The sequence below is a fragment of the Nycticebus coucang genome, chromosome 17 (assembly GCF_027406575.1).
Source record: "Nycticebus coucang isolate mNycCou1 chromosome 17, mNycCou1.pri, whole genome shotgun sequence".
Classification (NCBI taxonomy): Eukaryota; Metazoa; Chordata; class Mammalia; order Primates; family Lorisidae; genus Nycticebus; species Nycticebus coucang.
The window spans coordinates 62,724,100-62,750,263 of record NC_069796.1 but is presented as its reverse complement, the minus strand read 5'-3'; the positions used below and the strand labels follow the sequence as shown (position 1 = coordinate 62,750,263).

General features: G+C 38.9%; 2 protein-coding genes across 3 annotated transcripts in view; one reads left to right on the top strand and one right to left on the bottom strand.

Annotated features, from left to right (window-relative positions):
• The window catches only part of PTTG1 (PTTG1 regulator of sister chromatid separation, securin), a 44,219-nt gene extending 18,139 nt beyond the window's left edge, over nt 1–26,080 (bottom strand). Inside the window, exon 1 of the mRNA XM_053566108.1 lies at nt 25,987–26,080. The gene's annotated coding sequence lies outside the window, so the exon portion shown is untranslated. The remainder of the gene's footprint in view (nt 1–25,986) is intronic.
• SLU7 (SLU7 homolog, splicing factor) lies at nt 542–19,785 on the top strand. 2 transcript variants are annotated; one of them, XM_053566100.1, is made up of 16 exons: nt 542–609; nt 5,115–5,300; nt 6,188–6,341; nt 6,690–6,770; nt 6,968–7,132; nt 8,267–8,335; nt 11,730–11,777; nt 11,941–12,072; nt 12,318–12,415; nt 12,573–12,640; nt 12,774–12,913; nt 14,107–14,268; nt 17,982–18,086; nt 18,228–18,299; nt 18,414–18,530; nt 19,480–19,785. In XM_053566100.1, the coding sequence occupies exons 2-16, from the start codon at nt 5,131–5,133 to the stop codon at nt 19,657–19,659; spliced, it is 1,761 nt and encodes a 586-aa protein (XP_053422075.1). In that variant the 5' UTR covers nt 542–609; nt 5,115–5,130; the 3' UTR covers nt 19,660–19,785. The 2 variants fall into 2 exon arrangements, with proteins under 2 accessions (XP_053422075.1, XP_053422076.1); XM_053566101.1 differs by having other exon boundaries at nt 551–642.
• Nucleotides 26,081–26,164: the final 84 nt, after the last annotated feature.

Sequence of the window (26,164 nt, the reverse complement as noted above, 5' to 3'; positions counted from 1 at the left end):
GGTATACCGGGCCGGCGCCCTACTCACTGAGCGACAGGCGCCGCCCCTTGCAAATTTTTTCTAACTGTAAAATACAAGGTCGCTTCAGGGCTAGCTGTCACAATTCCCAAAATGTGACGTGTGTTCTCTTAGCAACTTTTTACAAGTGCAATCTAATAATTTAATAATTATTTTAGTGTTTTTCTCACTCTGGATGAGGTAAACTCGAGACAGTAAAGACATTGTTCACCATATCCTCGTTGTATTACACAGCCTGGCTACTAATTCATGCTAATTTTAACTGTTACTATGTCGTGAACTTTCCCCTTCATTTCGTAGTCCTCCAGTGTAGCTTCGGCTGTCTGTTCTGGGTACAGAATTCTGCGATTCTAAAATAAACGAAGAGTCCACAAGCAGAAGCCAAAAATACGCTCAACCTTAACGCCGAGACCCGGAATTAATAATAGTCATAGGCTCAGCTCGAAATGTCGCGAGACTCTCCGCAGGCGCTAGTCTGAGCCCTAGGAAGTTGTTAGTGCGCATGTGTTGGTCATTCGGACGCTATTGCGGTGGCTGCTATGAGAGTGGAAGTCGGGAAGTAAACTTTACGACATTGGCTTCATTTCTGTCGTATGGTTTGGGGGTCGGCTGCGGTGGGACCGGGTAAGAAAATACAGTAGTCTTAGAATTTTCAGGCAGAGGAGAATTGGGAAACCTCAGAAAGTGTATGGAAGACTCCTGATTATTAGACATATCTTCATGGAAGTGGTAAGCCCGAGGTTGATGAGGGAACGGGGAACAAGGACTGAGGAAGCCGCTGTTGAAAGGCACAGACCTGGTACCTCGACAGACCAACACTGTGCCTTCAGGGAAAGAGTCGAGATAACTGTGGGAGTGTTCCCTTTGTCGCGGTTGTTTTAAGTAAGCCTCAGACTTAGTGAGCTTTGAGCTTCAGTTTTTCCCGTTAAGTAGGGATGATTCTGCTTCACGGAGGTATTATGCAGGTTCAACGATAGCATCTGTGTAAAGCGCAAAATAGTTTTCTTACAGGAAGCCCTCGCTTAAATGGGAAATATTATTGTTTTTACTTAGAGAAAGTAGGTCCTTCCACTGCGGGAATCTAATGAGTACAACTTGGTGACTACAACACTTTATTCTATTTTAGGAATTTTTGTTTATTTTGTTTTAGTTTTTGACGCAGGATCGCACTCTGTCTCCTGGGCTAAAGCCTACTGCAACCCCTAGGCCTCAAGCCATCCTCCTGCCTCAGCCTTCTGAGCAGCTAGGACTCCAAGTGGGTGCCACAACGCGTCACTAATTTTTTTCGTAATTTTTTTTTTTTTTTAATGTAGAGACAGGGTCTTGCTCTGGCTCAGGTTGGTCACTCAGTTTTAGTTTTAACATCGCAGGCCTAGAAGCCAGGATTCTATGGAGAGATTATAACATAATGGTTTAAAGAACTGACTTTGGAATCAGACAGACTTGTTTTTTAAGATCTTTGTTTTTTACTAGAATGTGACCTTGGCTGAGGGTCTCACTTTCCTGTTTCCTTACCATAAAATTGGTTTAATCAGACCTACTTAATGAGGATGTGTTAAAGATTAAATGAGATGATGCATGGTAAGCTCAAGAGATTGTAGCTGTTTTAATGTAGATGATTAAATCTACCATTGTAGATAATCTTTCACTTCACAGTATTTGTATACTTGGGCCATTATCTGTTCATGTTACATAAACTTCTCTGTGAAGATTTTCTGTAGGTCAGGCACAGGATAGAAGAACACCTGTGAGCACCACCTAGACTCCTAGCTATTGCGGATTTCTTGTTGACAAAAAACTTTCATAAAGGCCCAATGTCTGCAGGGAACATAATGTGTTAGAGGACCTGAAAGGTCTTTGGAATTGGTAGAGAAGGAAGGAGTGGGGATAATTGTAATGGTGAAACTGGGAGGTAGACATGTGCCAGACCATGGTGGACCGTACAAGTGTGTTATAAAGATGTTGAGTTTTAGATTAAGAATGATAAGATCCATTGGAGCTGCATGACTCATTATGATAGTTATTAGCCATTTGTGGAATGGAAATGCCACTAATCCAAATAAATTTAAAATTCATAGTGGCTTTTTTTTTTTTTTTTGAGACAGCTGCTCACTTTGTCACCCCCGGTAGAGTGCCTGGCGCCATAGCTCACAGCAACCTCAAACTCTTGGGCTCAAGCGATTCTCTTGCCTCAGCCTCCAGAGTAGCTGGGACTACAGGCGCCTACCACAATGCCCGGCTATTTTTAGAGACAAGGTCTCACTCTAGCACAGTGGTTCTTAACCTTCCTAATGCCACGATCCTTTAATACAGTTCCTCATGTTGTGATGACCCCCAACCATAAAATTATTTCATTGCTACTTCAGAACTGTAATTTTGCTACTGTTATGAATCATAATGTAAATATCTGATATGCAGGATGTATTTTCATTGTTGCGAAGGGGTCATGACCCACAGGTTGGGAACCTCTGCTGTAGCTCAGAGCTGGTCTCAAACTTAGGAGCTCAGGCATTTTGCCCACCTTGGCCTCCCAGAGTGCTGGGATTACAGGTGTGATCCACTGCACCTGGCCCATCATAGTAACTTTTAAAGACTGAGTTGATTTTTCTTTATGTCAATTGAAATTTGAAATACAATATGTTGGATATATTGGATTAAATAAAACTTTGTAAATGTAATTTTACCCTTTTTTTTTTCATTTTTAAATACGACTTCCTGGAAACATAAAATGACTTCAAGGGGTTGTTATTATTTTTCTCTTGAGTGGTGCTGCATTGGAGATTAAGCTGGGACAATGGGACATTACATGATCAAATTTGTGTTTTGAAAAATAAACACTGCAACAAATGCAATCTGTAACCTGGCTTATTGTACCCTCAATGAATCCCCAACAATAAAAAAAAAAAAAAAAAAATGGAAAAAAAAAAAAGAAAAAGAAACACTGCAGTCTGGAGACTGCAGTCTGATTGGTTGAATGGAATCAGAGGAGACCAGTAAGTCAGAAAATGTAATAACTCCTACTAAGGTAGTATCGAGAATGGAAACAAGCAGATGAGTTGGAATGATATTTAGAAGGTGAAAATAATTCTTATTGATGAATAAAAATGAGGATAAGCTGGAACACTTATGTAAAGAAATAGATGGTATTATCTTTCTTTTGGGGGGGTGGGGAGCCGAGACAGAGTCTCACTATGTCGCCCCCGGTAGAGTGCCGTGGTGTCATAGGTCACAGCAACCTCAAACTCTTAGGCTTAAGTGATTCTCTTGCCTCAGCCTCCTGAGTAGCTGGAACTACAGGCACCTGCCACAAGGCCTGCCTATTTGGGGGTCGGTGGTGGGGGGATTGTAGTTGTCATTGTTGCAGGCCCTGGCTGGGTTCGAACCTGCCAGTTCCAGGGTATGTGGCTGGCACCCTAACTGCTGAGCTACAGACACCAAGCCATAGATGGCATTATCTTTCATTGAGATAGGGAAGAGTGGAAGGAAATGAGATTTCTGAAGAAAGACCATGAATTTGAGTTAGGATGTGTTGGTTCAGTTTAGGTGTCTCTGAGACCTCTAAGTGGAGATGTTAAATAAGCAATTGGATATATGTATCTAAAGCTCAGGTGGAAAGTCTGGAGTAAAAGAATAAATTGGAGAGCCAACAGTGGTACATTATGGCTATTGAAGCCTTAAAAATAGATGAGCTTGGGCGGCGCCTGTGGCTCAACGGGTAGGGCGCCGGTCCCATATGCCGGAGGTGGCGGGTTCAAGCTCAGCCCCGGCCAAAAATAAAAAAAATAAAAAAAAAAAATAGATGAGTTTGTCCACTAGAATAAAAAAATAAATTGGAGAGCCAACAGTGGTATATTGTGGCTATTGAAACCTTAAAAATAGATGAGCTTGCGTGGCACCTGTGGCTCAAAGGAGTAGGGCCCTGGCCCATATACCAGAGGTGGTGGGTTCAAACCCAGCCCCGGCCAAAAAAAAAATAGATGAGCTTGTCCACTAGTCAAGTTTAGAGTGACAAAAGAAGTGCTGACTGAGCCTTGAAGAATCTAACATTAATTGGGCAAAATTGGATGACAAGTGGAGCAGCAAGAAAAAAATAAGAGAATGCAGTATCATATAAACCAAGATATAAGAATGTGTCAAAAAGGGAAGGAACAGAACTGAAAAATGTCCAGTGGATTTAGCACTTCTAGTGCTCTTTCTTTAGAATGGTAGGAAGTAGAAGCTAAATTAGAGTAAATAAGGAGGAAGCTAGAAGGTGAGGAAATAAAGACATTGTAGATAACGTTCCAGACATTTGGTCTCGAAGGAGAACAGAGATTGGACCCTGTTTACTCTCAGTAAAGGTTTCTATGGTAGAAAAGTTTGAGATATTCATTCACAAAAAAGGATTCAGCAATACATATATAAGAGAAAGAGGTCTGTGAAATTTTAAATATAGGTTTGTATGTCTCTATAAATTAGAACTGAGGGAGGCACGGTGCCAATAGTATTTAGAGACCTTGAGCAAGGGAAGAGACCCTTACAAACACTATAAAAATCAAAACGTAATTCCTACTTCAGGGATGCTCCTACTTCACTGAGGTATTATGGAGGTTGAGTACAATCATCTATGTAGAGTGCTAAATAGTGTCTTACAGGAAGTGTTCTGTAAGTGGGAGATATTTTTTTTTAGAGACAGAGTCTCACTTTGTCACCCTGAGTGAAGTGCGGTGGTGTCACAGCTCACAGCAACCTCCAACTCCTGGGCTCAGGTGGTTCTCTTGTCTCAGCCTCCTGAGTAGCTGGGACTACAGGCACCCGCCACGACGCCCATCTATTTTTTTTGGTTACAGCCATTATTGTTGTTTGGTGGGCCCAGGCTGGATTCAAACCTGCCAGCTCAGGTATATGTGGCTGGCACCTTAGCCACTTGAGCCACAGGCGCTGAGCCACTATTATTGTTTTTTGCCTGAACAATAATGGACATATGAAACAGTATATATAACCCACAATATGTGTTTGGGTTGTGTAAAACCCAAAAATAGAATGTATTTTTTGGCAGTTTTAGTTACGACCTATTGAAAGCCTATTTCCGCTGTAAATTTGACTTATTTTCTTAGAGGACACCAGGTAACCATGTCAGCTGCAACTATAGATGCAGTTAATGCTGCACCCCTGTCAGGGTCTAAGGAAATGAGTTTAGAAGAGCCAAAGAAAATGACCAGAGAGGATTGGAGAAAGAAGAAGGAGCTAGAAGAACAGCGAAAATTGGGAAATGCTCCTGCAGAAGTTGATGAAGAAGGAAAGTAAGTGTTTTACATGATCTGTTCATTCAAATTCATGTCATTTCATTTATCAATTTCTCACTTTTTGCTTTGAGAGAAACCTATCTTTATAATTCACATCATCTTTGTTTTTATTAAATTCACAAGCAGACTAAGATTTAGTAATCAACAGTGAGGGGCTCATAATGAACAACAGCAGCCCTTTTCCACACTTGCCACTCCTGGTCCACTCCCCAGAAGTGACTACTTTTCAACCTATTTTGAGTTGTTCTGGTTCACTTTTTTTTTTTTTCCTTGAGGCAAAGTCTCACTTTATTGCCTTGGGTAGAGTGCTATGGTGTCACAGCTCACAGCAACCTCCAGCTCTTGGGCTTAGGCGATTCTCTTGCCTCAGCCTCCGGAGTAGCCAGGACTACAGGCGCCTACCACAATGCCTGGCTATTTATTTTGTTGTTGCAGTTTTGGCTGGGGCCAGGTTTGAACCAGCCACCCTCCGTATATGGGGCTAGCGCCCTACTCACGGAGCCACCGGCACCACCCCTGGTTCACATTTTTAAATAAGAATATTTAAGTATTTTTATCAGTTCACCCTAGACATTATCTGAAGCAAGACTTCTTGCTGTGATAGAAGATACAGATCACCAACACATATCTCTTACCTCCCTTCTCCCCCTTCAGTTATATCACTGTTTTTAGTTTCTTGATTGAAAATTTTTTCACTGTAACATAAACTACTTTGTTTTTAACTGTCCTTTTTTTTATAGAAATAGCAACCATATTCTTTCTCCCCTCTGCACTATTTCTGTTTATAATCTATGTAAATTTATATAGATTATACCTTTATGTAATAATTATGATATTGATCATATGCAAACTTTATTCTTAAAATTTTTTTAACTTTATTACAGAGACATCAATCCTCATATTCCTCAGTATATTTCTTCAGTACCATGGTATATTGATCCATCAAAAAGACCTACTTTAAAGCACCAGAGACCACAACCAGAGAAACAAAAGCAATACAGCTCATCTGGAGAATGGTACAAGAGGGGAGTGAAAGAGGTATAGAAGCAACTTGTTTTATATGTCCTCATGGTTATGGAGAGTTTAAAAACTTCATATAGGAATTTCTCATAGAATACCCTATAAAGTAGAAACAATATGTAACCCATCTTGTTTTGAATTCACAATGCATACTACCTTAATTTCTGTATTCTTATATAAATTTTATATTGCTCAAGTCCTTAGACTTTGTCACTATAAATGTATGATACCTCTGACTGGTTTTCCTTTAACAAATCATTTCACTGGACAAAGTAGTAATGAGAGCCAAAGTTATTTCTAACTTATTCAGATAAGACATTTTCTTTTCTTTTCTTTTTTCTTTTTTTTTTTGTTAATGCCTTACAGAATTCCATAATTACAAAGTACCGCAAAGGAGCATGTGAAAATTGTGGGGCCATGACACACAAAAAGAAAGACTGCTTTGAGGTAAGATCACCTTTGAGAATTTTAAAAACTAAATAATTTGAGTGGAATTGGTTCAGTACCTACACTTTCTACTGTAAGACTAATTGATAATGGAATAAATTATAAAGTCTCATGATACGTTCATACCCACTCTGTAAAGGTTATATGAAACTTTCCGGTGGGCTGTGGAAAAAATTAAATCTTTTTCTATTTTCCAGAGACCTCGGCGAGTTGGAGCCAAATTTACAGGTACTAATATAGCTCCAGATGAACACGTCCAACCTCAACTGATGTTTGACTATGATGGGAAGAGGGATCGCTGGAATGGCTACAATCCAGAAGAACACATGAAAATTGTAGAAGAATATGCCAAAGTTGATCTGGTGAGCAAAATCCCTGCTTTCCTGCTGCTATCCTTCAAGAATTGTCATTTTGCTTTTACCTCTAATTTAGCAGCTCTGTTTTCAAGGCTTGAAGCACTTTAAAAATGGTAGCATTTTTTTTTTTAATAGTAGTCCTACTGTGTAGGCTACCCTTGTAATTATAATATTGAGTAGTAGAAATAAACAAGAGTGCTAGCCCTGTGTGGCAGCAGTTTCTTTTTATTTGATTCTTATGTTGTCTTTTACTCCTTGATTGATACTAAAAGCATGAGAATAGGTTAGTGTGCAAAGCTTTTGGCTTTTTGAGGTTAGAAAATTATGGCCTGCCTGAAGGCTATAGCTTGCCTGTGGACTATTTTATAGTTGCATCACATAATATTTGGTAGTGGTAGAAGGGGAATACATAATTTGTTTCATAAAATACATAGATATATTTCTGAGACAGAAATGCCTCTTCATTTTTTAGCTAAAGCTAATATTTTAAAATCATAAAATTTCATATAAAAAAAATCTAGATTTTGGCTCGGTGCCTGTGCCTCAAGGAGCTAAGGCGCCAACCATAATACACCTGAGCTGGCAGGTTCGAATCCAGCCGGGGCCCACCAAACAACAATGACTTCTGCAACCAAGAAATAGCCAGGCATGTGGCCGGCGTCTGTAGTCCCAGCTATTTGGAAGGCAGAGGCAGGAGAATCACTCAAGCTCAGGAATTGGAGGTTGCTGTGAGCTGTGATGCTACAGCACTCTACCCAAGGTGACAGCTTGAGGCTCTGTCTCAAAAAAAAAAAAAAAAATCTAAATTTTATCTTTTCTTAAACATTGTATATTATGTGTAGTAACCCCAGACCTTCCTGGTAAGAGTCAGTCCTCTGGAATTACATGGTAAGTGTCCCTTTTTGTCAGGGTTTGCTCTCTGCATTTTACTACTGGTGCCATCTGGCTCAGTTTACATTGATGCCTGGTTACACACTCGTATTTTTTGGAGTCATAGGTCTAGAGCTATAAGGAATCACAAAGAGATAACCTTTTTCAGTGACCTTTTCTGAAAACATATAAAGTTATTCATTTTAAATATATAAAAATTAAGTGGCCATTCAAATGTTAAGCAAAATTAATTTTTTTTGTTTCTTTTAGGCAAAACGAACATTGAAAGCCCAGAAACTCCAAGAAGAATTAGCCTCGGGAAAATTAGTAGAACAGGCTGTAAGTAATAAAAATTATCAATAAAAAATACTAAAAAATGGGGCGGCGCCTGTGGCTCAAGGAGTAGGGCGCCGGTCCCATATGCCGGAGGTGGCTGGTTCAAACCCAGCTCCGGCCAAAAACCACAAAAAAAAAAAAAAAATACTAAAAAAATTTTTTTTTTTTTTTTGTAGAGACAGAGTCTCACTTTATGGCCCTCGGTAGAGTGCCGTGGCCTCACACAGCTCACAGCAACCTCCAACTCCTGGGCTTAAGCGATTCTCTTGCCTCAGCCTCCCGAGCAGCTGGGACTACAGGCGCCCACCACAACGCCCGGCTATTGAAAAAAAAAAATACTAAAAAATTTTAATCAAAGAAATGAAATTTCAAACAAGAATTCATTTTATATCTCTTCAGTTAGAAAAGGAAGAGAGAAATATTGAGGGGAAAGAGTAAAACTGACCCTTTTTACATGGTTCTTAGGGACATAAATTGATGCAATTTGGGGAGAATATTGCCATAAAGTATATAATGTATATGCATACACACTTTTCCTGGAATTAAATTATTGGATCTATCCATCCTACAGAATTTTCTAGAATTCAGAGAAGGTGTTATACACAAAGATTTTGCAGCATTTTTTATAGTAGTAAAAATATTGAAATACTATAAATGGTCAGGAATAGAGAATTTTAAGTAAGCTCTTATGCATCTGCATGATAGAGTGCTATTTACTTCCTAAAATGGCATTTTTGGAGACTGTTAACAGCACTGGATAATATTATATTTTAATGATATGTGAAAAAACTATGATAATATCATACAGAAATAAAGAACAGAATACCAGTTTTCATTTAATGTAGAGTTAGTGCTTTTTTTTTTTTTTTAATCTTTTTCTTCACTATTTTCCGTAATTTTCACAATGAAAATATATTTTATAGCTGGGCAAAAATTTTCATATGAATCGGAAGTATTGCAGCCAGTATTTTTTTCTTTTTTTAAAATTGTCTGGCTCAGTGCCCGTAGCTCAAGTGGCTAAGGTGCCAGCCACATACATCAGAGCTGGTGGGTTCGAATCCAGCCCAGGCCTGCCAAACAACAAGAAACTACAACCAAAAAATAGCCAGGTATTGTGGCGGGCGCCTGTAGTCCCAGCTACTTGGGATGCTGAGGCAAGAGAATCACTTAAGCCCAGGAGTTGGAGGTTGCTGTGAACTGTGATGCCACGGCACTGTACCCACAGTGACAGATTGAGGCTGTGTCTCAAAAAAATAATAAAATTATTGTCAACATAATAGAGTAAACATACTGTGCATACTAAAGTTGTAAAAGTTTCTTTTTAACAAATTCTTGGCACAAATAAATAAGCATTTAGAGTTTTCAAGTTTAAATTTCTAAAAGGGATGCTTAGCATGTATGTGTTACAAACTGAAAGTAATTACCAAATAAGCAGTTACTATGGTAACCTACTAGGCAAGTTAACAGCAGAAGTTATCAGATAGGTGTCTGAAATCCAGCTCTGCTCCTGCTTAATGTGCCTCTTTGAGTTTCAGCTTACCATGTCTAAAATGGAGATGACTTGGTAATTGGTAGCTGATATTGTTGGGATTATTGTTAATTATTACCAACTATGAAAAAAAGAGAAAATCCTGTTTCTATTGTCCTAACATATTCTTCATTGTTGGTTGTAAACATAGTGTAATTTTTTTTCTCAGTAAGGATACATAGTTAAATGGATTCCTCTTTACATACTCATTTATTACCTGTTTTTTATATTTAGCAATATGTAACGCAATAAAAACTTGTCTTCTGTCTGTATCTATAGACCTATAACATTTACTTTCAATAGATTCACATGGTTCAAAAATTAAAACTTTTTTTTTTTGGAGACAGTCTCACTATGTTGCCCTTGGTAGAGTGCTGTACTATCACAGCTCACAGCAACTTCAAACTCTTGGGCTTAAGCAGTTCTCTTGCCTCAGCCTCCCAAGTAGCTAGGACTACAGGCGCTGGCCACAACGCCCAGCTATTTTTTTGTTTCAGATATCGTTGTTTAGCTGGCCCGGGCTGTGTTCGAACCTGCCAGCCTGGGGATATATGGCTGGCGCCGTAACCACTAAGCTGTGGGTACTGCCAAAAAATTAAAACAGTTTAAGAAGTGGTGAAAAGTCTTCCATTCTTTTTCTATCTTTCCTGTTTCCAACCTCACCTCACCTCACCTCACCTCCTCTCCCCATAGACGTTCCCCTATTTTGTGCCTCCTTTTAAAGTTTCTTGAATAAATACAAACAAATGCAGATATACTTATTTCCTCCCCACCCCTTCTCTCCCCCACTATTTTTTACAAAACAGGAAATTACTCATATGTATCTGCATCTTGGATAGAATCCCTTTTAATGGTTGTTCAGTGTTCCACTGAGTGAGTAAATAAGCAGTCATCTATTGTTAATTTGATTTTTCCCCAGTATTTTGATAATACACACATTGCTGCACATCACATTCTAATACATACATCTTTGTATAATTGACATTATTTCCTTAGGATAAATTCTTAGAAATATAATTGTTGATATAGTAAATATGTATATTTAAATTTTTGATGATACATTATTTAACTATCATTCAGAAAAACTATAGATTTATGCTTCTAACAATATGCTATATAGCCATACACCTATTTCCAACCCCCTCATTAATGTTGTAAAGTATTCATTTTTATCTTCGAAGCTTTTCATGAAATATGACATGGTGAAATACTGACCATTTTACTAAAGGCATTTTGTAGTGTTAGAAAGTACCCTGACAGTTTCTCCTAAAGAAAAGTTTATCTTTGTGTAGCACCTGTGGCTCAAAGGAGTAGGGCACTGGCCTCATATGCTGGAAGTGGCGGGTTCAAACCCAGCCCTGGCCAAAAACTGCAAAAAAAAGAAACGTTTATCTTTGTGGCAAGGAATTTGTACTGTCCTTAAATCACAGTATTATTTCCCCTGAGAAGATTGCTTCATTGTCCAACTTCACAAAGTCTGTTTTGGCTCTGAAGATAGTTATTGCAAGAATCTAGTAACATTTTCTTTTCTGGACTTATTTAAAAACTAGTAAGATGTAATGAACATGGTATGTCTGAAAACTAATACATTTTCAAATTAATATGTATCATTTTAATCTTCATGTTATTTTATGATTATAATTTTCATCAATGAAAGTTTTCTAGAAACTTTCTGGCTTTGGAGACAGGCTAATAAACTGTTCACATTAGTATATTTGTATTCAGAATTTCTGTGCTCATTACAAGTGAGAAATGTGAGAATTTTTTTCAGTTATATTTAGGCTAGATTAACTATATCTTTAAAGTATTAAATAATCAGTGAAGTAAGTAGAATAAAATTAAAGTTCTTTTTTTTGTTTCATGTTGCAGAATTCTCCAAAACACCAATGGGGAGAAGAGGAACCAAATTCACAGACGGTAATAAATATTTGCTATCTCTGGGTATACATTAAAATTTTTAATTTCTGATGGCCAATAACGATAAAAATAATATTTTTTAAATAACACTGGTTACAGGAAATAAAAAGAACTAGATGATGCTGTCTTTTTCTTATTATTTTTTTCCCCTTCTTTCTTTCAGGAAAAAGATCACAATAGTGAAGATGAGGATGAAGATAAATATGCAGATGATATTGACATGCCTGGACAGAATTTTGACTCTAAGAGACGAATTACTGTCCGGAATCTCAGGATTAGAGAAGATATTGCAAAAGTAAGTCTTGCCAACCTAACATACCCATTTGAGAGTTACTGTCTTCCCAGCCTAAATTGAAAGATGAGATATCATTTTGGTTTTTCTCACTTATACCCCAGAAATACAGACACATTTGACTGGTTGTGTTCAAGTATTCCTTACTAGTCTGCTGAGATTTTTTATATATATATATATATTTTTTTTTTTTTTTTTTTTTGCTGTGAGTAAACATTAATTCATTCTTTAAACATTTTTTCTTCTAGTATTTAAGGAATTTAGATCCAAATTCTGCCTACTATGATCCAAAAACTAGAGCAATGAGAGAGAATCCTTATGCCAATGCTGGAAAGAACCCAGATGAGTAAGTATCAAGTTAAATCTACAGATTTCAAGATGAGGGAAAGTTAATATTTTTCTGATGCAACTGTAGATGGTGTTAGTTGTAATTCAGATTCAGTTTTACAAATTAATTTTCCTTAAATCAATCTCTGAAATAATTTAAAAATTTTTATTTACAGAGTGAGTTATGCAGGAGATAACTTTGTTAGATACACAGGAGACACCATTTCAATGGCTCAGACACAGTGTAAGTGTTTGCTCTATGTCAAGTCATTTTCTGTCAGCTCATAAGAAGTTGGAGGTTGTTTTCTAAAGCTTGTTTTCAGGAAGCATGCAATAATGTAGCTGCCAGCTCATTAAGATGTTTTGGATTACTCTAGTGTTTGCTTGGGAAGCCTATGACAAGGGTTCTGAAGTGCATCTGCAGGCAGATCCTACAAAACTAGAGCTGTTATATAAGTCCTTCAAAGTCAAAAAAGAAGATTTCAAAGAACAGCAAAAAGAAAGCATCCTGGAAAAGGTAATTTTGACCAGAATTTTAAAGAACTTTACTTACGGGTTGGTGCCTGTACACAGTGGTTATGGTGCCGGCCACACACACTGAGGCTGGGCCAGCTAAACAACAATTACAACTGCAATAAAAAAATAGCCGGGCATTGTGGCAGGCACCTCTAGTCCCAGCTACTAGGGAGGCTGAGGCAAGAGAATTGCTAAAGCCCAAGAGTTTAAGGTTGTTGTGAGCTGTGATAGCACAGCACTCTACCAAGGGTAACATAATAAGACTTTGTCTCCAAAAAAAAAGAACTTAGGGAGAAGTTATTAGTTAATGAACATGAGTTTTACATTTGGAATACAATGATACTCCCTCTTAACTGGTAAAGAATAGTAGTTTCCTTTGTTTGTTTTAGTTGTTATACACTTTTGGTATCATTGAGCTTTTATATCAGAACATACCACCTCATGAAAGATATTTTGTACATTAAAAGTATAAATAAATAAAACTATATCACCTCAAATTTTAGTAGCTTAAAATAAACCTTTATTTTTTTTCACAGTTTTGTGTGTCAGCTGGTTCTCCTGGTCTGGGCTTGTTCAGCGGAGGCCGGATATATAAGATGGCCTTGCTGTGGTATTTAGTAGTTAGTAGGCTACTTGTCCTAAGGGGACCTCATTTAGGACAGCTCATCTCCACTCCACATGATCTCTTATCCTCTTGTAGGCTAGCCCACTGTTTTTATTTGGCATCCTTATGACCCCAGAGAGTAGTCATAAAAGTATACCACAGTGCATAAGTGCCTTTGTTTGCATCACATTTTCCGTCTTCCCATTGGCCACAGCAAATAATATGGCCAACCCCACATTCAAGGGATAGAGTACCAGACTTTATCTGTTGATGAGAGGATCAGCAATGTGACAAAAGGGTGTGCATTCAAGGATAAGGGGAATTTTGGGCCATCTTTTTATTTTTTTATTTATTTACTTTTCTATGGACATCTTGTAACCTGACACACTCAACAGATGAATAGCAACTGAAAGACATCTTTTATTTGCCTATGAAAATCTGGTGGCTTTGCCATCCACTGTGCTTTCTCTTAACAAAGCCCAGTAAAGAATATTCTTTTTTCTTTCTGATTAGAAATGAATCTTATTGCAGAGATTTAAATACAGATCTTTGTTATGAAATATATTGAATAATGTCTGACTTCCTTTTAGTATGGTGGCCAAGAACATTTGGATGCCCCTCCACCTGAGTTGCTTTTAGCCCAAACTGAAGACTACGTAGAGTACTCAAGACATGGGACAGTCATCAAAGGACAGGAACGGGCTGTTGCCTGCTCCAAGTATGAGGAGGATGTGAAGATCAACAATCATACAGTATGTGTTAAACCAGAACCATTTTGTGCCCTTGTTAGTTTTACTCTGTATTGTACTTTTCTCTTACAACTTCATTAGCTAACCATTGCTATACTGTTTTGTTTTCTTAAACATTTTTATTCTGTTTTATGGAACTTTGCCAAAAATAAGAAAAATTTGAAAAGATGGTATCATACTTATCTATATGTCCACCACCATCTAGGTTCAAAAATTGTTAACATGGGACCATATATGATTTGTGTGTGTTTGCATGCACACTGATTATATATATATATGTGTGCACACATATGTATATACACATAGTATTTTTTACTAAAACATTTGGAGATTACAGATACCATATTTCATCCATAAACATGATTTCGCATATCTCCTCAAAATAAGGATATTCTCCTTTATAACTACATTACTATTATCTCACTTCAGAAAATTGGCATCAATTGCTGTTTTTCTTTAACAACTTAAGTAATGTCTTTTTTTTTTTTTTTTTTTTACTTTTACTGTCTTTATGCAGATAACTCCCAAATTGATATCTTCAGTCCAGACTTCTTTCTAAACACCAGGCTTGTGTTTCCAAATGGCTACTTAGCATATCTTCCTAGGTGTTTGTAGGTTTGAACATTTCTAAAACCAGTCTCCTGACTTCACCCCAGAAACCAGTCTCCTGACTTCACCCCTACTTAGCATATCTTCCTAGGTGTTTGTAGGTTTGAACATTTCTAAAACCAGTCTCCTGACTTCACCCCAGAAACACTGCACATTATTGCTCCTGCATGTCTCCCCATTTGGGGGTTCCAGGCAAAAACCTGGTAAGCACGCTTGACTCCTCTCTCATGCCTATGTCCAGTTGACCTTCAGATCTTACTGGCTTTGCCTCAACATATACCAGGAATTAGAACATCTACCACAGTCACTATGGTCCATGCTACCTTGAGGTTTATTTTCATCAGTATTTGGTTATTATATCTTCCTTCTTGAGTGTATCTCCTATTTTTATGATAGTGACCGTTTAACACATTAGACCATTATGTTGTATGTCTCATATTCTGTTTTTCCTAGTAGTTTCATATAACTTAGTCTTTCCTAGTAGTGTCATGTATCTTCTGTCCTCTACATGTCCTATAAACAGGAATTCAGGTCAAAAGGCTTGATTGGATATAAGCTAAATACTTTGACAAGAGTATTTAATAGCAAAAAAAAAGGAATTTCTGATAGCTCTAGATTTTCTGCCTCTCTGCCAGGGTGTACTTTGGTCTGGGAGAGGCGTGATCTCCACCCCCGGGAGGAGCCAGCATTTTTAGGATAGGTCTATGAGATTGTCACGGGGATTTGCTGCCACCTGCAGCCTATGCATGCACAATGTCATATTTGTGAGAGCCAGCCTATCACCAAATGGACTCTGAGTCATCTGCCACACCAGCCTGGGGATCAAAGCTTTTGCTCTTCCAGTTAATCCCATGGGTCCCCAGATGCCCTTTTTAGTTGGGCTCCCCCCTTCTACCTACCCTAAATTGCACAAGATCTTAGGAGTGTTCTTAGGGTTTTTGCTTTCAGATCTTGAGACTGGAGCAAAATAGAATGTCTAATCTATCCGTACCACGGGTGCTTTTGATCCTGCCATTTTGGAGTTCCTGTTGAATTTACATCCAGCACAGCCTAATGAACCATCTGCTGGGATGGGCATGCCCTTTAAGGCTCAGGCCCACACACCCCCAGGCAGCCCCCACATGGACTCCAAAGTTGCCATCTTTTTAGTTCTCATTCCCTTAGTCACTCTACCCAAAGCAGAGCTCTCTGTCTCAGCAGCTGACATCAAATGTTTCTAGAATACAAATGCCTACATACAGTAACTAAGAAAATGCCATCAAGATAGCTACGTTGAACAGTTTGATGAGAATATTCCAGAATGTATATGAAACCTGCACATTGTATTTCTTGATTGCACTAATGTACACAGCTATGATTTAACAATAAAAATAAATAAATTTAAAAAAAAGAAAGTTTCTAAAATAATATTATCTAGATTTATTTTATTATTATGACTCTCACCACAATTTCACATACATCAAAGTAAACCTTATATAAATATGGCTTAAAGGACATGAAATGAATACTTGAGTACCCACCACATGGCTTAAGACACAGAACATTAACAATACCTTTAAAGACCTATGTGTCTCCTCCCATCACATTACTATTCTGACTATTTAATGATTATTTTATTATGTGAGTATGTATCCCTGAGTGACTTTTTATTTGGCACGTTTTTATACTTGGTCTAAGTGATATTCTGTGACCTTTTATTTTGTACTCAATTTTACAGTTATGAAGTATACACATTGCATTATGTGTACCTGTAGTTAATTATTCTGGGGGATAGTGATATGTGTAATTGCTCACTTTTACACAATTTTTCTGAAATGCATACTAATATACACTATCCACTAGCAGTGTGTAAGTTTTGCTTTTGAACCACATGGGCAATCAATAATTGTTAGTACTATCTAACATGCTGTGTGTGGTGATTTTTATGTATCTATTAAATCAGTTTTATTCGGCGGTGCCTGTGGCTCAAAGGAGTAGGGCGCTGCCCCATATGCCAGAGGTGGCGGGTTCATGCCCAGCCCTGACCAAAAACTGCAAAAAAAAAAATCAGTTTTATTCACCTATTTTTTTTAAATTTTGCCTGTTTGACTGCCATTTATTAAGAGCTATGTCCTGAAATCTCTCACTCCGGTTTGTGGATTTATGTTTGCTTTGAATCTTTTTTAGGATGCTTGCATTATTTCTCACTCCATTTTTTTCCCTCTATAATTTGGTCCTCAATATTAATTATTTTAACATTTAGCCTAGAAACTTCAATACACAAATATCACTTAAGAATCTAAAGTTAACCCTGGCATCTGTCCTCCTCCTTGGAAAAAAGTGAGAACTGGCTGTTTTAATTTAGATTATACCCACTATCTTTTGTGTGATTTTTTTTTTTGCCCAGGATTGTAGTTCTAGCTGCTTTTTAATCCTGTGAATGAGGATGTATTGTTACTGCCTTATGCAGTCGTTGTGCGTTTAGATTCACCCACATATAGTATTTTCAGACTTTCTTTCCTTTCTTTTGGAATGACTGCCTTTCTAAAATAAATACAACTTTTGGAAAAAAAAAAAAGTAATAGGTGATGCAATACCTTTTATCTTGTATCACATCATAAAGCATATGTTGTCATTTGCTGTTCTCCTGAAGTAAACAAATTGTAATTGTCTCTCTAAGTTGAGGGTGAAAAACTCAACTATTTATACACATCCCAGTCAGGCCAGTGATGCTATATGAGAAAAGTGAGCCAGCCAAATAGTACATACTGGAGCACACAAACCCTGTCTAGTAAGGGCATCAACTATTCCGCAACAGCCAATTACTGCCAGGTGGGAATATGGGCTCAGAATTTCCTACTCCTTAATTTTTCAAGAGAAGTCAGATATTCTAAATTTTTTCATAGGCTTTTAGGAATGGAATTTAAAACCTTTTAATTGCAATCAGTGCCTGCTGCTTATATACTTGAGGTTGGGGCACCTTCTTCCTGTTAGCCAGCCCTTGAATCCCCATGATTTTTCTCCCAAATTATCTTTAATAGGGCTGTATTTTTTTAGGTTCCTTCTAATAGTATGTGGAAGTTCCTAAGTTTAGGTTCTATTTTTAAGTAGTTTCTCTCATTCTGCAGCATATCTGGGGATCCTACTGGAAAGAAGGCCGATGGGGATACAAGTGCTGTCACTCTTTTTTCAAGTATTCCTATTGTACTGGAGAAGCTGGGAAGGAGATTGTTGTAAGTAATGGTCCTTTGGTTCTTACCAAAGTTCCTAAGACAAACTTTGTGTAAAACGTATCTTGTCATGTTTCAAATTTTAGCTTTTTCTTAGATGATTAGTAACAACAACACTCAAATTACATATATTTTTCTCCACAGAATTCAGAGGAAAGTATTATGAATGATACAACTGGGGAAGAATCTATAAAAAAGCCTCAAACCCTTATGGAAGTAAGTCTATAATCATTATTTCTGAATTTTCAAGACCTGGAGGGAAGACTTTAAAACTTGCACTATAGCTTTGTTTTCATGTTAATAACACTGTATTTCAATCCTCCCTCTCAGCTGCATCAGGAAAAACTAAAAGAGGAGAAAAAGAAGAAGAAAAAGAAAAAGAAGAAGCATCGAAAGAGCAGTTCAGATAGTGATGATGAAGAAAAGAAACATGAAAAATTGAAAAAGGTACTTTGTAAAGTCTAAACAGTAAAAATGACAAATAGCTATGTTCTTTTTTCATAAAGACCTTAGAAATTGATCTAGTTCTATCTAGATGAAAAATGCTGAAAGGGCCAGGCACAGTGGCTCACGCCTGTAATCCTAGCACCCTGGGAGACTGAGATGGGAAGATCCTTTGAGCTTAGGAATTCAAGACCTGCCTGAGTAAGAGTAAGACCCTATCTCTACTAGAAAAATATAACAGAGCACTGTGGTAGGCACCTAAAGTCCAAGTTACTCAGGCAGCTGAAGCAGGAGGATTGCTTGAGCCCAGGAGTTTGAGGTTTGTGAGCTAGGCTGATGCCACAGCACTATAGCCTGAACAGCAGAGTGAGACTCTGTCTCCAAAAAAAAATGAAAAGAAAAATGGTGAAAGGGGCCCAGAATTTGGGTGATTTACCCAGGTCGTATTATTCATATTGTTAAATAATAGGCGATTTTATAAGTCTAGGATTGCCTTCTTTTTGGATTGGAATATTTAATAAATATCACTAGTGGGCAGAAGAAATATATTCTATAAAGCTGTTGTTTTAGAGTAATTGGCATGTTGCCAAAGAAAGAATTTCCTTTTGGATCCATAATTTGTAAGTTTCAGCAAGTCCATGGGGAAAAGTCCAAATTGCCGTCTCTAACAGAAGCATCATTGTGGGCTCATGTCAGTAAAATGAACCTCATTTAGTTTTCATTATTAAATTTCTTTAACATTGACTAAAAATGTCATAGATGTTTTGTGCTCTGAAAATATCATGTAAGCCAAATAGTAATTAGATATAGCTTGACGGTGGAAGGGCTCCGAAGCTCTCTTAGGCAGTCTAGGTTTTTGATACAGCAATTCATATTCAGTGTGGTCTTGTGATACTCTGCCAAGAGAATCTGATGTAGAGCTGTGGTACTCACTTGTTTCTACTCACTGTAGGCACTGAATGCAGAGGAAGCCCGACTTCTTCACGTCAAGGAGATCATGCAGATTGATGAGAGGAAGCGGCCTTACAATAGCATGTGTGAAACTCGGGAACCCACAGAAGAGGAAATGGAGGCCTATAGAATGAAACGTCAGAGGCCAGATGACCCCATGGCCTCATTCCTTGGACAGTAGTAACCAGTCATAGAAAATCATCCAAGATAAATGAAACTAATAGGTTCTTTTCAGCTTCTTGTTGATGATTATAGATAGAAAAGTTCTCTATTCTTTGTGCTACCTAACTTTAATAAATCTTCCAGAAAATCTCAAAGTAAATTCATTTCTTACCATACTGAAGAAACAAAAAAAGAGGAGGTACCTTAAGTATGGATTAAGATTTTGCTTCCAATTTTATATTTAGTGACATGGAAAGAGGCCTTGACTATCTATCAAGAGCATCTGAGTTTGAGGTTATTAAGCCTGCAACTATATTTCTTTAATTTTTGTCCCCCTTTATCTAGTATTGGCATACATTTTGAAGATAGATTACTAGTTCTCAAAATCAGGACTTCATTTTTTTTAATTACTAGTAACATTCTAATAGCATTTATTTTATGATCATTTGTTTTTACCTTCTAAGGTTTTCCTGGTCTTAAGTTAAAAAAATTATTCTACCTTGGACTTTGAGTCACTGAAATCTGTATAACATGTAGATATCTTTATACCCCATAAAAATCTGTGTAGTAATAAAATTGTTTTCACTTGGTTATAAAATTTGGATTTTGAATACATTTCCTTGTATGACACTTTAAATATATTAGTCTTTGAATGGAATACTATGTTCTCAGCATTGGGTCAATATTGGCCGATTCGTACTATATCTTTTGCTGTTCTGGTCATAAACCTTTAGACATAGAAATTCTTTTCTTTATCATAGAAGATATATGGATCAATATTTGCAATCACACCCTCTCCCTAGACTTAGCCAGGAAGAAATAGAGCTCCTGAACAGACCAATTACAAGCACTGAGATCAAAGAAACAATCAAAAAAAAAAAAAGAAGATATAGTTTATGATACTATTGTTTTAATTATTGCCTTTATACAGCAATCATGAATATTAGATTTTTTTTAACTGTAGAATGTCCTAATCTTTATAATTAGCAGCTGTCACTTAGTAAAATTTCCAAAAAGCAAAACCTGAAGTAGGCGCCTTTAAAAAATTATAAGAATAGCTTCTAGGAATGTTAGTAACAGAACTTGCCTTGATCCTCAAGCATTTTCTAAAAGCATTGTGAAGATAATAACTGAGAGGCTGGAATCCTTGAAAACAGCCTATTAAAAACCTCTGACATGAGTACACAGGCTTTTTCCAGATTAACATGAAGGTACAAACCATTAGGTTATATAATTTACACACGACATGTAAAAGGCACAGTTGTAGTTATATCCTGCACCCAGGGAGTGTGCCTTATATTCTTGCATTGTACCCACTGGGTGAAAAGCTACTGAACTCTCTCCCTTCCCCTCTTCTTGAATTTAATAGAGATTTTCTCTCATGTGGGTCTGTGATTGTAAATCTAATTTCAGATTGTTTTTGAGTACAGGGGATGCTTGCTTTTCTTTCTTTTTTTTTTTTTTGTAGAGACAGAGTCTCACTTTATGGCCCTCGGTAGAGTGCCGTGGCCTCACACAGCTCACAGCAACCTCCAACTCCTGGGCTTAAGGCGATTCTCTTGCCTCAGCCTCCTGAGTAGCTGGGACTGAGGCACCCGCCACAACAGGCGGCTATTTTTTGGTTGCAGTTTGGCCAGGGCCGGGTTTGAACCCGCCACCCTCCGTATATGGGGCCGGCGCCTTACCGACTGAGCCATAGGCGCCGCCCGGGATGCTTGCTTTTCCTATCTTACGATAATTAGGAGAATGTTCTCCAAATCCATCCAAGTTGTTAAAAAGGATACAAAATTTACATTTTTGTTGTTGTTGTTGTTGTTGTTGAGACAGAGTCCCATCCTATGCCCTGAGCAGAGTGCAATGGTGTCATAGCTCACTGCAACCTCAGACTCAGGCTGTGGGTATCCTGTTGCCTCAGCCTCTGGAAGCCGCTGGGATTACAGGCGCTCACTGGGGCACCTAGCTGTGATTTTCCCTTTTTTAAGGAATTGGGGTCACACTCTCAATCAGGCAAGTCTCAAATTCCAGAGCTCAAGCAATTCTGCCTCCTCAGCCTTCCACAGTGCTGGGATTACAGGTGCAAGCCACCCCACCCAGCGAAATTCACCTCTTTTTTAGGGATGAATAGTATTCCATGGTATACATATACACAGTTTATTAATCTATTTACATGTTGATGAGCACTTGGATTGTTTCTACATTTTTTGCAATTGTGAACTCAGTGGCTGTGAACATTCTAGTGCAAATGTCTCTATGGCAAATTTTTTTTTTAATTTGGGTAAATGCCTAGTAGTGAATTGTAGGATGAACTAGTAGGTCTTCTTTTAGTTCTTTGAGGAATCTCCATACTTCTTTCCTTACAGGCTGTATTAGTTTGCAGTCCTACCAACACTGCATTAAGTGTTCCTTTCTCGCCACATCCATGCCAGCAGCTGTTGCTTTGGGACCTTGTAATGTGGGCCATTTTCATTGGGGCTAGGTGATATATCTCAAGCTGATTTTGATTTGTATTTCTCTGATACTTAGGAATTATGAGCATTTTTTCATGTGTGTATTGGCTTCTGTCCTCCTTATAAAAGTTTCTATTCATGTCTGTAGTTCAGTTTTTAATAGGGTTATTTGCTCTTTTCATGTTGATAGGTTTGGGTTCATTAGGAATTCTGGTGATTAGCCCTTTGTCAGATTCGTACCATGCAAATATCTTCTCCCAGTACATTGACTTTTAACAACTCACTAGGTTTTTTCAGCATCTCAGAAATGGTGGTGTAACTGAGTCAAATTGTCAAGTACTATGGATACATATGATGTCTAGATTTAGACTGATACGAAACTGAACAATGCAAATAGATTTCTACTTTAAAGATGCGAAAAATTTTCATATTCCTACCTTAACAAGATGGTTCAACATAAAGTCTGACATTGGTAGGTCTTTTTTGTATTTTATCTTTTGCTAAACTGAGTGGTTTTACTTAACTGTGAATGGTTTGTAGCATTATTTCTTTTTTTTTTTTTTTTTTGTAGACACAGAGTCTCACTGTACTGCCCTCGGGTAGAGTGCCGTGGCATCACACGGCTCACAGCAACCTCTAACTCTTGGGCTTACGTGATTCTCTTGCCTCAGCCTCCCGAGCAGCTGAGACTACAGGCGCCCGCCACAACGCCCGGCTATTTTTTGTTGCAGTTTGGCCGGGGCTGGGTTTGAACCCGCCACACTCAGCATATGGGGCCGGTGCCCTACTCACTGAGCCACAGGCGCCACCCTGTAGCATTATTTCTAATATTTGGCAGAAAAGCAGGTTATAGGCCAGGCAGGGAATATGGAGTACCTTCTCTTGAGTCTGTATTAGAAAATTTCAGCGTCGTTTAACTGAAAAAGCATGTCCTAATATTTCTAGGCCTTTGTTCCTTCTTGGTGAGGCCTAATTTACTCTGATTTTAGGAAGAATTCTGCCTGCTATTTCATTTTGGAAAAAGGATAACACCTATAACATTATTCAGATAGGAGCTTTAATTTGGGTGCAGGAAATATGTAGTGTAATTTTCATGTGTTATCTTACTCCTCAAAAGAACTTCATAGAGTAACAGATGATATCCCTGTTTTACAAGAAGCACATGAAATTATTGACAGCAAGTAACTTGCTCAAGTCCTAACAATTAGACCAGGGGAGGTGGCTCACACCTGAAATCCTAGCACTCTGGGAGGCTGAGGCAGGTGGGTAGCTTCAGCACACAAGTTCTAGACCAGCCTGAGCAAAAAAAGTTAGACCCCATCTCTACTAAAGTAGATTAACTGAGGCAAGAGGATCACTTGAGCCCAAGAGTTTGAAATTGCTGTGAGCTATGACTTCATAGCACTTTGCTCAGGGCAACAGCTTGAGACTCTGTTTAAAAAAAAAAAAAAAGGTCCTAACAATTAAAGGCATTGGCACCAAGAGTCTGATTCTGAAGCTTTCCCCTTTCTCTAGTATTTAAGGTCCTGGTTTCTGAGCTAGGAAGGCTCTGGTGTGGGTTTTCTTTGTTTTTTTAAGGAACAAGGAATGATACGTTGCCCAAGTTGGAGTGTAGTGGCCTGATCATAGCTCACTGTAACCTCAAACTCCCAAGCTCAAGGGATTCCCCCCACCATCTCTGCCTCAGCCTCCTAAGTTGCTGGGGCTACAGGAACTTGACACCACACCAAGCAATTTTTTTTTTTTTTTTTTTGAGATGGAATGTCACTATGTTGCCCTTGGTAGAATGTCATGGCGTCACAGCTCATGGCAACCTCAAACTCCCAGGCTCAAGCAATTCTCTTGCCTCAGCATCCCCAGTAGCTGGAACTACAGGCACCCACCACAACACCTGACTATATTTTTGTTTTTGTTTTCATTGTTGTTTAGCAGACCCTGGCTGGGTTTGTACCCACCAGCCCTGGTGCATGTGGCCGGCACCCTAACCACTGAGCTACAGGTGCCAAGCCAAGTTAATTTTTTGTAAAGGTGAGGGGTGCCCTCATATTTTGGTCAGGCTGGTCTCCAACTCCTGGCCTCATGCAATCCTCCTGTCTTAGCCTCCCAAAGCTCTGGCATTACAGGCAAGCATGAGCCACTGTACCAACCCCAGGAAGGCTGTTATTTTGCGATTTCTTCCATGAACAAAAACCTTAAGCAGCCTTCAATGTTTAACAGGTTTACCTCAACACTTAACAATGATGCATCTGTCCCACATTCTTTTGACACCCTCACACACATACACACAAACACACCAGCCTTTGTGAAATGCTTCTAACAAGATTGACTATACAAAGATGAATAAACTCATTAAGTTTAGAAGAATTCTGGGGGAAAATATCCCTCAATAAGAAAAGGGGGCTGTATTGGGGTTTTAACAATGTTTTCTAGTTTTCTACTGAGATTTTTCTCTAAAACCTCCATAATATGAGTTTATTAATTTAAAATCATATAGTTAATTTTTTTAATAAAATTTAACAACGTGCCTCTGCACCCATAGCTCAATGGTTAGGGCGCTAGCCATACTTCGGGAGGGTTGAACCCCGCCCCAGCCTGCTGGACAACAATGACGACTACAACAAAAAAATAACTAGGCACTGTGGCGGGCGCCTGTAGTCCCAGCTACTTGGGAGGCCAAAGCGAGGGAATCACTTAAGCCCAAGAGTTTGAGGTTGCTGTGAGCTGTGACACCACCACACTCTACCAAGGGTGACATAGTGAGACTGTCTCAAAAAAAAAAAAAAAGTAAACATCTTTTGTCTAAGATGGATGATTCTTAGGGAATTCATTCACATGCTCGTAATCTATAGGAAGGAGGACCGTGGGCAACAGGACACAAGATGTGGAAGCTTAAGTATCTTAGTAGAATTTAAAGTCCAGGGTGACACCCATAGCTCAGGGAGTAGGGCACCGGCCACATACACCAAGGCTAGCGGGTTCCAACGCGACCCGGGCCAGCTAAAATAACAGTGACAACTGCAACAACAAAAAAATTGTGGCGGGCACCTGTTGTCCCAGCTACTTGGGAAGCTGAGGCAAGAGAATCGCTTAAGCCCAAGAGTTGGAGGTTGCTGTGCGCTGTGAGGGCACAGCACTCTACCGTGGACAACAGCTTGAGACTGTCTCAAAAAAAAAAAAATTGTTTTTTAAAGTCTGTCCTATTTGCTTGAATGTTTAATTGGGAATACAATGAGCTTCCTTCTTTTTCCTCATTAATTCCACATGGAACATGGTTAATTGTCAGGAATTTTTTATCATCTCCAAGGTCAAACTCTTGATACAATATAAAACTTCCCAGTGCTCTGAATATTAAAAAAACAAACAACAAAAATAAAAAGCTATGTGAACCTTACAGTGCCTTTCACTCCTAAAATTCCAGAGTTCATCCTTTCTGGCGGACACAATAAACAAAACATTTTCAACTTCACGTACACTATTTTAAAAACGTGAGGAAAGGGCGGCTCCTGTGGCTCAGTGGGTGGGGCGCCAGTCCCATACACCGAGGGTGGTGGGTTTGAACCCGGCCAGGCCACACTGCAACAGCGACAAAAAATAGCCGGGCGTCGTGGCTGACGACTGTATTCCCAGCTACTCGAGAGGCTGAGGCAAGAGAATCGCCTAAGCCCAAGACCTGGAGGTTGCTGTGAGCTGTGACTCTACAGCACTCTACCGAGGGTGACAAAGTGAGACTCTGTCTCTAAAAAATAATAATAATAAAAACTTGAGGAAACCCAGTGCGCATGCTCCCCGTGCTAGCGAGCCGGCCCCTCAGCCGGTTGCTACAGCGCCTGCGTACGGAGAGACGCTTCGCCTCGTCTGCGGGCGGGAAGCTGCGGGGAGAACCCGGATGGAAGTCTGACCTGGCAGAGGTAGCGGTGGTGGCGTGTCCTCCTGTCTCCCCGCTCCCCGCTGGTTCGTCCTGGGAGATCCAACCAGAGGAACCGCCGCCTGGACGGAGGTTGAGCTCTTAGCCGAGCAGGGGGCAGAACTAGAACCTGAAACCGGCGCCTAAAAGGAGCCCCACCATCCTTTGGGCCT

Excerpts from the sequence above, each read along its gene's own strand:
- SLU7 (XM_053566100.1), top strand. The coding sequence starts at position 5,131 with ATGTCAGCTGCAACTATAGATGCAGTTAATGCTGCACCCCTGTCAGGG. Across the intron at positions 6,771-6,967 it reads AAAAGAAAGACTGCTTTGAG|AGACCTCGGCGAGTTGGAGC; the intron begins GTAAGATCACCT and ends TCTATTTTCCAG. Across the intron at positions 18,300-18,413 it reads AGCCTCAAACCCTTATGGAA|CTGCATCAGGAAAAACTAAA; the intron begins GTAAGTCTATAA and ends CCTCCCTCTCAG.